General features: G+C 37.1%; 1 protein-coding gene across 11 annotated transcripts in view; it reads right to left on the reverse strand.

Annotated features, from left to right (window-relative positions):
• JAKMIP2 (janus kinase and microtubule interacting protein 2) overlaps positions 1 to 12828 on the reverse strand; it is a 207011-nt gene that overhangs the window by 11823 nt on the left and 182360 nt on the right. For 7 of the 11 annotated variants that reach the window (XM_078365755.1, XM_078365758.1, XM_078365752.1 and 4 more), the window contains one exon: positions 5953 to 6023. The exons of the other annotated variants lie outside the window; for them this stretch is intronic. In XM_078365755.1, coding sequence (XP_078221881.1) covers positions 5973 to 6023 — 51 coding nt within the window. In that variant the 3' untranslated portion in view covers positions 5953 to 5972. The remainder of the gene's footprint in view (positions 1 to 5952; positions 6024 to 12828) is intronic. 11 annotated transcript variants of the gene reach the window in all.

Consider the following 12828-nt stretch of genomic DNA (forward strand, 5'->3'; position numbering starts at 1 on the left):
GGGTTTTACGTTGGCCAGGCTGGTCTCTGACACCCGCCTTGGCCTCCCAAAGTGCTGGGATTACAAGAATAAGCCACTGTGCCCAGCTATCAAATGATAAATATAGTAGAGACGACTGGTCATGTAGCCATTTGTTTTCCCCAGGCTACCTGAGTAAATATTTGCATATTTTAACAAATAATACAGTATTTAATTTTTCTTGAAGTATTTAATATCCTGAAGACTATTTTCCAAAGGTTTGACAAAAAGCTAACAAGAATAGACAATATAGAGAGGAATATAAATGAATTAACAGAGTTGAAAAACACAACACAAGAACTTAGCGAAATATGCACAAGTTTTAGTAGCCAAATTGATCAAGCAGAAGAGAGGATATCAGAGGTCGAAGACCAACCTAATGAAATAAAACGAGAAGACAAGAATAGAGAAAAAATGATAAAAAGGAATGAGCAAAGTCTCCAAGAAATATGGGACTATGTGAAAAGACCTAATTTACGTTTGATAGGTGTACCTGAATGTGACGAAAAGAATGAATCCAAGCTGGAAAATACTCTTCAGAATATAATCCAGGAAAATTTCCCCAACCTAGCAAGGCAGCCCAATATTCAAATCCAGGAAATACAGAGAACACCACAAAGATATTCCTCAAGAAGAACAACCCCAAGGCACATACTCATTAGATTCACCAGGGTTGAAATGAAGGAGAAAATACTAAGGGCAGCGAGAGAGAAAGATCAGGTTACCCACAAAGGGAAGCCTATCAGACTTACAGCAGATCTCTCAGCAGAAACCCTACAAGCCAGAAGAGAGTGGGGGCCAATATTCAACATCCTTAAAGAACAGAACTTTCAGCCCAGAATTTCATATCCAGCCAAACTAAGTTTCACAACTGAAGGAAAAATGAAATCTTTTATGAACAAGCAAGTACTCAGAGATTTTATTACCACCAGGCCTGCTTTACAAGAGCTTCTGAAAGAAGCATTACACATAGAAAGGAACAACCAGTATTAGCCTTTCTAAAAACATACCAAAAAGTAAAGAGCATCAACATAAAGAAGAATTTACATCAACAAATGGACAAAACAGCCAGTTAACATCAAATGGCAGTAATCCTAAATTTAAATCAACTAAATTCCCCAATCAAAAGATACAGCCAAAACCCAACAGTATGCTACATCCAGACCCATTTCACATGCAAGGATACCCAAAGACTCAAAACAAAGGGATGGAGAAAGATTTACCAACAAAATGGAGAGCAAAAATAAATAAATAAATTAAAACCAGGAGTTGCAATTCTCGCAACTGATAAAATAGATTTGAAAGCAACAAAGATATAATGGTAAAAGGATCAATGCAACAATAAGAGCTAACGATCCCAACACCCAGATACATAAGACCTGTAAAGAGACTTAGACTCCCTAGACTCCCACACAACAATAGTGGGAGACTTCAACATCAATATTAGATAGATTGACAAGACAGAAAATTAATAAGGATATCCAGTACTTAAACTCAGATCCAGAACAAGTAAACTCAATAAATATTTATAGAGCTCGCCACTTTAAATACACAAAATATACATTCTTGTCAGTACCACATCACACTTATTCATAGGTTTAAATGAAATATTGATCAGCCATTATTAAGCACAATTATTGGCAGAAAAGAGGTTTTTCAATACCCATTTTTAGAATAAAGCAACATTCCCATTCTCTCTCCCTCTTTTTCTTTCCCTTTTTTCCTGTCCTTCACTCCTTTTTTTCTTTCTTTCCTTGTCTCCTTTCTTAAAAAAAAAAATTTTTTTTTAAGCTTTTTTCATTAGAACAATAGCAGTATTATGTGCCTTTTGACTTTTTTTTTTATGTTACTAGACAGGACATAAAAATATTGGGCTGTTGAGTTAAAAAAATTTATGGTTAACACTGGAGAAATATCATTAAACATTTTATCTCTCTCTCTCTCTCTCTCTATATATATATATATATATATATATATATATATATATATATATATATATACACACATACATACATCCAAATGCATGTAAAATTTGTCCAGGGGGAATAGTAAAAGTGAGCTAGACCAGTGTATGTGGATGAAGAATCATGACCACCTGATCTCTGGGCCTCCCATCTTCATAATGAGCAAAACTTGTACTGTCATGTTCTTCATTAATTCATCCCTGCCCGGAAGAGGAGGATTTTCAACAGGTCATTGTAACCTGGATATAGCAACTAATCTGGTGATAGTTATTTTTGTATTCCTCTAATTTTTTCTTTCCTTTCTCCCTGTGTAACCATGTAATGTGAAACAATGAGTGGTTGCTATGGCTTAAATGTGTCTGCAGCAAAGCATGTGTTAGAAAGTTAATCCCTCAATGCAACAGTGTTGGGAGGGGGAGCCTAATGAGAGGCCACGAGGGTGGAGTGAATGACTAGTAACTCCAGGTTCTTCAGCTTTTGTACTCTGGAACTTGCACCAACAGCCTGCTGGGGCTCTCAAGCCTTTGACCTCTGACTGAGAGTTGCACCTCTGGCCTCCTTGGTTCTTGGGTCTTCTGATTTGAACAGAGCCATACTACTGCTCTGGTTCTCCAGCTTGCAGATGGCCTACCATAGGACTTCTCCACCCCCAAAACCAATTCTCCTAATAAAAACCCTCTCATTTTCATCTATCTATCTATCTATCTATCTATCTATCTATCTATCTATCATCATCATCATCATCTATTTATCCTATCGGTTATCTCTCTGGAGAACCCTGACTGATACATTGATACACTATTCATTTGCAAAACCAGAATGCAGGGGCAGATGACATCTTCTGGAACTATGTGGAGTCCCCTTGTTTAAAGTAAAAGTCCTAGTATAATCCATACAGTTATTTAGTCAGCAAGCACTGAGTCCAGTAAGGGTGCCCTCTAGGGAGCATTCAATGGCTTCTATCTCATCACTGACAATAATGACTTAGGTAATTACTAAAAAAAAAGAAGTAAGAGTCACTCCATGTTAATGAGGACTTTGTAATTTAAGCTAGTCTTGGGTTTATTAACAGAATACAAATCACTAATTTAGTATGGAAAAAAAATTATTGTTGTTTGCAGTAAGCTTTCACTACCTACGAATAAACAAGCAATTTTCCCCCTACTTATTCTTATTTCTCTCTTGCCAACTTTGGAGACATGTGTAACATTAATCAGTTTTCAGTGATGTTTTATTCCCTAATATTATTTAAAGCCAGATTATACCCTGAGAAGTCAAAAAAGCAGCTACTTATTTGGGGTTAGGATTTAAACTACTCACCAGTACTAGAGGTTCTAATTTTGAAATTAGTGTGATTTTGTATGCTAGTATACTAGTATAATTTAGTATAATTTTGAATTCAGTAGATGTGGTAGCTATTTTTAAAATATAATAATCACTAAGAGTTACTGATTATTTAATGATTTTCCAGGCACTGTTATACCTTTGACATGCATAACCTCATTTCATTCTCTCTACACAATATCCTGGCGTAGGTAACATGATTATAACCATTTTGTGGAATAGGAAACTAATCTTGGGTGGATTAAATAAACTGCCTATCATTGCACAACTAGTAAATGGCAGGACTCAGCTTAAAAGTATATCTGACTAGTAGGCTGTGCACTTTAACCTCTCAGCCATTTTACTGCATATGCATTATATTATATTGCCCAGATTCACTGTCACATAAATCTGCTAGATTATTAATTATCATTATAGTCATCCATTTAAGAGATAATTACTAAGTGTTATTTATGTGCTACTTTGGAGGAAAAGCATCAACTCTTGTACATCCCTCTAGGAGTTACACAAAATGGGAAAAGGTACAGAGACGTGCACACTGTAATTTCAAAAGCCAATAGCTAAGTAGCACTACATGAATAAAAGATGATGCCCCGGATTAAGATACATATGAACAGTAATGTTGCTTCAAACACAAGAGAAAGGCTCTCTCTTATTTGTGAGGCAGTTTGGTGGTTAAAAGTCGATTCTGGACTGAGGCTGCCTGGGTACGAATTTGTAGCCCTATGTTGTTGGGAAAGTCACATGCTATAGTTTCTCCAACTGTAATTTAGGAATAAAATCAATTCCTATCCCACAGGAGACTCTGTGAGGATTAAATGTATCTATTACTTAGAAGCTTATAATCAGCTTTAGCCAGCATTGATGTTAATGCTGAAATCTACCCATTTTCTACCTAGTACTTACGAGGTTTGACATTTCTTCTCTAAACCACCATGTATTACTTGTCTCTTACTGAAATTTATTTTCCCTATTTGTAAAATTTATTTATTGTTTATTTTTTTGGTGGGTGAGGGCTGTTTGTTTTCTGATACTCTGGCCATTTTGATCCTTTGCTAGAGAATCTCATTCCATTTCCATTTGGATATTCTCATTCACTTTAAGAGACTCAATCCTCTTCTTTCTGTGCTACAGTGCCATCACCTTTCTTGATAGACAAACGATACTGGTCAGTCTGAAAAGAAAATCTTTTGGAAGAAAGAATACAGCCAGAGAGTGAGTTATGAGTTCATATGTTTTCTGAGCATATCTGCTTACTTTGCTTATATCAGATTATGCTAAAGGACTTTTACTTGTCTGTTCCATACCCACGTAATGGATGTCATACTTATGAAGAGAGTATGATCTCTCTTCTGTTTTCCAACTTGCCATAGAAAATGTTAAATCACCTGAGGTCCAGGATCTCAGCCTAATATAATTCAATAGGATAATCAGAGTTGACATGAACCATGATAAATGGATTTAGAATAGCTGCTGGCCCTTCTTTGTTAACAATGGTATTGAGATTTGCAGTTTCCATACCTGGCTGGCCATCAAAACCCCATAGTGTGCTTGTTAAATACAGACCAGTCCTTGCTCTCACCTCTCCCACCCTCTCTGTATGTCACCTTTATCTCCAGTGATCTGATTCAGCAAGTCTGAGGTGGGGCTTAGAAATCTGTATTTTTAAGACTGGGACTCAATAAGATCATTTATGCATGTACTCATGAGACATGGACTTGGTAATAATCATAATAAGATTCCCTTTTGTTTTCTGTATTGACAAATTGAAAAGTAACTTATTTTAAAACAAGATTCAATTTTACTTAGCCTTCTTTCTTGGGTTTTAATGAACTCCCTAGTCTCTACTGGGGAAAAGGGGTGAAAAAACAGCAGTCATTATTAGCTTGTTAGATTAGCAGAATCAGAATTTTCAAGCTGAAAGCAATACTAAAGATAAAGTCATTATTTCTTCACTTTGCAGATACAGACATAACTTTCTGTATAATGGCAGATTATGATGAGAATACTAAGATCCACAGACATTGTGAATTCCCGAAGTGATACAGTTAACTGGAACAAATTCTTGATTCCCAGAATATTCAGTTTCTTCATTTTTCTAATAATCCCTCAAATAGACTGGATCTGTGTCTCAATTTATGGCATTTATGCTAACCAAATCATTGTGTTTGTTTTTAAAAAATATAGCATAGTTTAAAAAATATTTAGACCAGGCATGATGGCTCATGCCTGTAATCTCAACACTTTGGGAGGCTGAGGCAGGAGGATTGCTTGAGCTCTGAAGTTCAAGACCAGCCTGGGCAACAAAGGGAGACCTTGTCTGTAAATAAAAATAAAAATAAAAAATAAAAAAATTAGCTGAGCATGGTGGCACATGCCTGTAGTTCCAGCTACTCAAGAGGGTGAGGTTGGAGAATCGCTTGAGTGTGGGAGATTGAGGTTGCAGTGAAATATGGTCTGATTGTGCCACTGCATTCTAGCATAGGTGACAGAGCAAGCCTCTGTCTAAAAAAAAAAGAAAAGAAAAGAAAAGAAAACTAAAGAAAGGCATAGTAAGTATAAGCAGCATTCTTTTTTTATCAAATACCTCTTAGAACCACATTTTGAGAATTAAATGGAATCTTACCTTTAAGAGGCACCTTGACATCAAGGCCATAGAATAAAGGCAAGAGAGAAGAACAAGAATAGAAACAGAAACTGCAGAAGAAAAAGAAGAAGATTATGTAAATCTGAATTTCTGTCGTGCGATTCAGGTAGTACAAAACCTCTGCTTTTCCATATTGCTCAAGTCTAACCACTTAACACATGAACATCAAGTACCTTTTTGTTTAAAAATATCCGCACCTTTTATTTAGCTACTGACAGAGAGTACCAGTGTTCAACTAACATTGATTCATATATTTTAGAGTCATGAGGGGGTCTTACAAACAACTGGTCTAAGCTCCCGATTTTATAGATAAGAAAAATAATCACAGAGCAGTAAATCAATAGTTTAATTACATACAATTTATGGCACAGTGAGGGCTAAAGCTTAGATAGCCTGAGCCCTATTTCATTATATATCACTGTCTCTATCTTTCACACATGAGAGGGTATTTCAGAAACACAAAATATGATCAGAACATAAACTTAATCACTCAGTGGTATCTTTTTTTTTGGTTAATATGTTGGGTTTTAGGATTAAGGTACAGCAGGGAGAATATTAATCCATAGGCTAAATATATACTTAATTACTCATAGTGGAAGATTTCAGAGAAGGGTATGGACATTATTAATAATTACATTGGGTTGACAGGTAAAAACTGGGTCCGTCCTGGGCAAGTGAGGGTGGGTGGTCATGCTATTGGCATCAAACCTGCTTCTGTATCAATGGACATTTCAGGTAATAAATGTGTGATGTTATTCCAGCTTTTTACCTCTGAGATAGACTTCTCCTTATTTGACTCATGGAAGTTAAATGGAGTCTGATTTGTTTTCTTCACCAAAAATCTTCATTTGAGAAATGTAATTGGATGGGCAAACAGTGCTCGAGTAGCCTGGGTGTATAACTAACTGTATACTAACTGTAAAAAGTCATGGGTCAAGTCAGTTTCTTTTTTTTCTTTTTTTTGAGACGGAGTCTCACTCTGTCAGCCAGGCTGGAGTGCAATGGTGCAATCTCAGCTCACTGCAACTTCTGCCTCTCGGGTTCATGTGATTCTCCTGCCTCAGCCTCCCAAGTAGCTGGGACTACAGATGCATGCCACCACGCCCGGCTATTTTTTTGTATTTTAGTAGAGACGGGGTTTCACCATGTTGATCTCTTGACCTCATGATCCAGCTGCCTCAGCCTCCCAAAGTGCTGGGATTACAGGTGTGAACCACCACACCCAGCGGGTCAGGTCAGTTTTTTAAAAAATAACTGATTTCCTTGGTGGTTTACTTTTATTGAGTCAGTAAGTCTTTTACTTGATTATCACACTCCAGGAACAGAGTCTTGGACACATCTGGGAATGAGAGTTATGTTTGGCATTCTCGTATTGTGAACGTTATTGGCATATTTCCTTTAACGCTACTGCTTATAAGGTTCTTGCCTCACTATGGCTTAATTCTACAAACGAGTTATGAATATGGCTCTAAGAGGCATGTATTGGTGATGAGTCTATTATTATGAAAACCAGAAATGTGCTTTTTCTCATTCCTTGAAGGTAAACTTATAGCAGGAGAAGTTCAAGAATGAGAGTAATGGATGAATTCCCATTCCCATTATTCCTATGAGAAGATCAGATATCAGAGGAGATGCTCATCACTTAGTCTATAATGAGAGTCTTAATCTCTGCAGTGTGGTGGGCAGATCATGCCATTTGAAATCAGACACCCTGACTCTGATCTTGACTTGCCATAAATTGGTTATATAATTTTGGGCAAATTGTTTAATTTCTTTGAGCCTTTTTTTTTTTTTTTGAGACGGAGTTTCGCTCTTGTTACCCAGGCTGGAGTGCAATGGCGCAACCTCGGCTCACCGCAACCTCCGCCTCCTGGGTTCAGGCAATTCTCCTGCCTCAGCCTCCTGAGTAGCTGAGATTACAGGCACGCGCCACCATGCCCAGCTAATATTTTGTATTTTTAGTAGAGACGGCGTTTCACCATGTTGACTAGGATGGTCTCAATCTCCTGACCTCGTGATCCACCGGCCTTGGCCTCCCAAAGTGCTGGGATTACAGGCTTGAGCCACCACGCCCGGCTGAGCCATTGTTTTACTATCTATATAAAAGGGGATCATAACATCTGTGGTGTCTGTCTCATAGAGTAATTATGAGAAGCAGATGAAACGATGGCAGTGGAAGTGCTCTAGATAAGGTACATACAGATATTATGCTCTAGATAAGTGCTGCACACAGCTGAAGCAATTTTGCTAGGTTTGTTGTTACCACCTGATTCATACTGTGTGCATGGAAATAAGCAGTAAAGAAGAGATATTCCATGTACCCTGAGTGGGTGTTCAAGTACCATAAGGGAAGAATGAAGAGTATGTCTGACGTAAGGAATCTTTAGCCTCTTTACTAGATTAAGGGTGTGGAGAACTGAGGTCAAGTGAGTAGAATGTACATCATAAACCTCATCTCTAGTCAAATATCTAATCAGAAGTCAACTGGATTGTTTTTGAAGTGGCTGAATTTGCTACCCTATGTGAAATATGCAGTGTTGACAATTAGATCCTTATTTTCTTTCAAGTGGATAATTACCCCATTATCATAAATGTTTAGGAAGTTCAGATCTGTAAATAATACTGAGCAAAAGAATTGTGAAAAAGTTCACATTTAATTCCAACAATTAACATGATCTTAATCTCCCTTCTTCCAAAATTGTTGAGAGTTTTAGTTAGAGAATGTCTAGGGTAGTGACATTGATAGATTTTTTTTTTTAATTCTAACCCCCCACACTTTTTTTTTAAAACCTCCGCTGGATGAGGACTGAATGGGTATCATCAAGTTTTGGGAACAGAATCGCCTTAACCTTGAATTCTTCCTTGAGCTAGCCCTCGTGTAGCTTGTGAATTAGCAGAGAGATAGTCAAGAACTGGCCATTCAAAAGTTTGGAAAATGGAAGACATTAAATGTGGTCTCTGACAAACAGGGAAGCTGAAAGCAATCCCTGTCTTCTCTGGGGCTTCTTTCCAATCACTGGGAAATTTACTGTACATTAACATTGCCTCATTAAGTCCTGCATTAAGTCCTAACTAAATAGTCCCTTCTGAAATCTGGGAAATTCAAATTTAAAATTTTGCAGAGAATGTATACTTTGCATTGGAAATTTAAAAAATTACACTTTTAGAATTTGACTTACACTTTTTTAGTGTTTCCTTTTTCACATAAGTGTCCTCACTGGTTCCTCATGGAACCCATGGGAGGAAGAAAGGGCAAGTGTTATCATCCCTGTTTTAGAGACATGGCTTAGACAGAGGAAGTGAAGTTACTTACTTACCTAAGGTCAAATGAGTACCTACAGACTCAGCCTATATAAAAATCTGGGTGTCTGGTGGTCTGGCTACTTGAGCCCACCAACTCCCTTTAACTTCATATATATGGATAATTATAGAGGCAATCTGGGATAAACCAAATTCTAATCATTGTCACAACAAGAGCAGATAGTTTGCTATTTTCTTCTTGTGTGCCTATGGAAGCTACTGTAAAACAGCCACATCTTTTTACTACACAGGGAGTCAGGTAGCTACTTTCAGTCAATCTGACTGGAAAGCCGCAGAAAAACCTCTTTGGCATCTTTGCTGTTACTCTTGCAGAATGTTCCTGGTGTCTTGGGCCAGACTTTTTTTTTTTTTCAATTATATTTTAAGTTTTGGGATACATGGGCAGAACGTGCTAGTTTGTTACATAGATATACATGTGCCATGGTGGTTTCCTGCATCCATCAACCCATCATCTTCATTAGGTATTTGTCCTAATGCTATTCCTCCCCTTGCCCCATCCCCCAACAGGTCCTGATATGTGATGTTCTTCAAGCTGTGTCTATGTGTTCTCATTGTTGAACACCCACTTATGAGGGAGAACATGTGGTTTTCTATTCCTGTGTTAGTTTGCTGAGAATGATTGTTTCTAGCTTCATTCATGTCCCTGCAAAGGACATAAACTTATTCTTTTTTATGGCTGTATAGTATTCCATGGTGTACATGTGCCATAATTTCTTTATCCAGTCTAACATTGATGGGCATTTGGGTTGGTTCCAAGTATTTGCTATTGTGAATAGTGCTGCAATAAACATATGTGTGCATGTGTCTTTATAGTGGAATGATTTATGCTCCTTTGGGTATATACCCAGTAATGGGATTGCTGGGTCAAATGGTATTTCTAGTTCTAGATCCTTGAAGAATCACCACATTGTCTTCCACAATGGTTGAACTATTTATACTCCCACCAACAGAGTAAAAGCATTCCGATTTCTCCACATCCTCTCCTGCATCTGTTATTTCCTGACTTATTAATGATTGCCATTCTAATGGGTGTGAGATGGCATCTCATTATGGTTTTGATTTGCATTTCTCTAATGACCAGTGATGATGAGCTTTTCTTCATATGTTTGTTGTCTGCATAAATGTCTTCTTTGGAAAAGTGTCTGTTCATATCCTTTGCCCACTTTTTTATGGGGCTGTTTTTTTCTTGTAAATTTGTTTAAGTTCCTTGAAGATTCTGAATATTAACCCTTTGTCAGATAGATAGATTGCAAAAATTTTCTCCTATTCTGTAAGTTGCCTGTTTGCTATGATGATAGTTTCTTTTGCTGTGCAGAAGCTTTTTAGCTTAATTAGATCCCATTTGTCAATTTTGGCTTTTGTTGCAATTGCTTTTGGTGTTTTAGTCATGAAGTTTGCCCATGCCTATGTCCTAAATGGTATTGCTTAAGTTTTCTTCTATGGTTTTTACGGTTTTATGTTTTATGTATGAATCTCAATCCATTTTGAGTTAATTTTTGTATAAGGTGTAAGGAAGGGGTCCAGTTTTCGTTTTCTGCATATGGCTAGCCAGTTTTCCCAACCATTTATTAAATACAGAATCCTTTCCCCATTGCTTGTTTTTGTCAGTTTTGTCAAAGATCAGATGATTGTAGATGTGTGGCATTATTTCTGAGGCCTCTGTTCTGCTCTATTGCTCTATATTTCTGTTTTGGTACCAGTACCATTCCCTTTTGGTTAGTGTAGCCTTATAATATAGTTTGAAGTTAGGTAGCCTGATGCCTCCAGCTTTGTTCTTTTTGCTTAGGAATGTCTTGGCTATACAGGTTCTTTTTTGGTTCCATATAAAATTTAAAGTAGTTTTTTTTTTTTTAATTCTGTGAAGAAAGTCAATGGTAGCTTGATGGGGACAGCACTGAATCTATAAATTACTTTGGGCAGTATGAACATTTTCACAATATTGATTCTTTCTATATATGAGCATGGACTTTTTCCATTTGTGTTCTCTCTTATTTCCTTGACCAGTGTATTGTAGTTCTCCCTGAAGAGGTCCTTCACATCCCTTGTAAGTTGTATTCCTGGGTATTTTATTCTCTTTGTAGCAATTGTGAATGAGAGTTCACTGATAATTTGTCTCGCTGTCTATTACTGGTGTATAGGAATGCTTGTGATTTTTGCCCATTAATTTTGTAACCTGAGACATTGTTGAAGTTGTTTATCGGCTTAAGTAGTTTTGGGGCTGAGATGATGGGGTTTTCTAAATATACAACCATGTAATCTGCAAACCCACATAATTTGACTTCCTTTGTTTCCATTTGAATACACTTTGTTTCTTTCTCTTCCCTGATTTTCCTGGCCAGAACTTCTAATACTATGTTGAATAGGAGTGGTGAGAGATGGCATCCTTATCTTGTACAGGTTTTCAAAGGGAATGCTTCCAACTTTTGCCCATTCAGTATAATATTGGCTGCGGGTTTGTCATAAATAGCTCTCATTATTTTGAAATATGTTCCATCAATACTTAGTTTATTGAGTGTTTTTAGTATGAAGCAATGTTGAATCTTTTCAAAGGCCTTTTCTACATCTATTGAGATAATCATGTGTTTTTTGTCACTGGTTTTGTTTATGTGATAGATTACGTTTGTTGATTTGCATATGTTGAACCAGGCTTGAATCCCAGAGATGAAGCTGACTTGATCATGGTGGATAAGCTTTTTAATGGGCTGCTGGATTTGGTTTGGCAGTATTTTATTGAGGATTTTCACATCAATGTTCATCAGGAATATTGGCCTGAGTTTTTCTTGTTGTTGTTGTTGTGTCCCTGCCAGGTTTTGGTACCAGCATGATGCTGGTCTCATCAAAAGTTAGGGAGGAGTTCCTCTTTTTTTACTGTTTGGAATAGTTTCAGAAGGAATAGTATCAGCTCCTCTTTGTACCTCTGGTAGAATTCATTTGTGAATTCATCTCGTCTTGGGCTTTTTTTGGTTGGTAGGCTATTAATTACTGCCTCTATTTCAGAACTTGTTATCGGTCTATTCAGGGATTCTACTTCTTCATGGTTTAGTCTTGGGAGGGTGTATGTGTCTAGGAATTTATCCATTTCTTCTAGATTTTTTAGTGTATTTGTGTAGTGGTGTTTATAGTATTCTCTGATGGTAGTTTATATTTCTGTGGGATCAGTGGTGATCTCTCCTTTATCACTTTTTATTGTGTCTATTTGATTCTTCTTTCTTTTTACTTTATGTGTCTGCCTAGCAGTCTATCTATTTTGTTAATCTTTTAGAAAAACCAGCTCCTGGATTCATTGATTTTTTGAAGGTTTTTGTGTCTCTAACTCCTTCAGTTCTGCTCTGATCTTAGTCATTTCTTGTCTTCTGCTAGCTTTTGAATTTCTTTCCCCTCACTTCTCTAGTTCTTTTAATTGTGATGTTAGGGTGTTGGTTTTAGATCTTTCCTGCTTTCTCCTGTGGACATTTGTTACTGTAAATTTTCCTCTAAACACTGCTTTAGCTGTGTCCCAGAGATTCTGGTATGTTGTGCCTTCACTCTCACTGG

This window comes from Callithrix jacchus, chromosome 2, assembly GCF_049354715.1.
Source record: "Callithrix jacchus isolate 240 chromosome 2, calJac240_pri, whole genome shotgun sequence".
Taxonomy (NCBI): domain Eukaryota; kingdom Metazoa; phylum Chordata; class Mammalia; order Primates; family Cebidae; genus Callithrix; species Callithrix jacchus.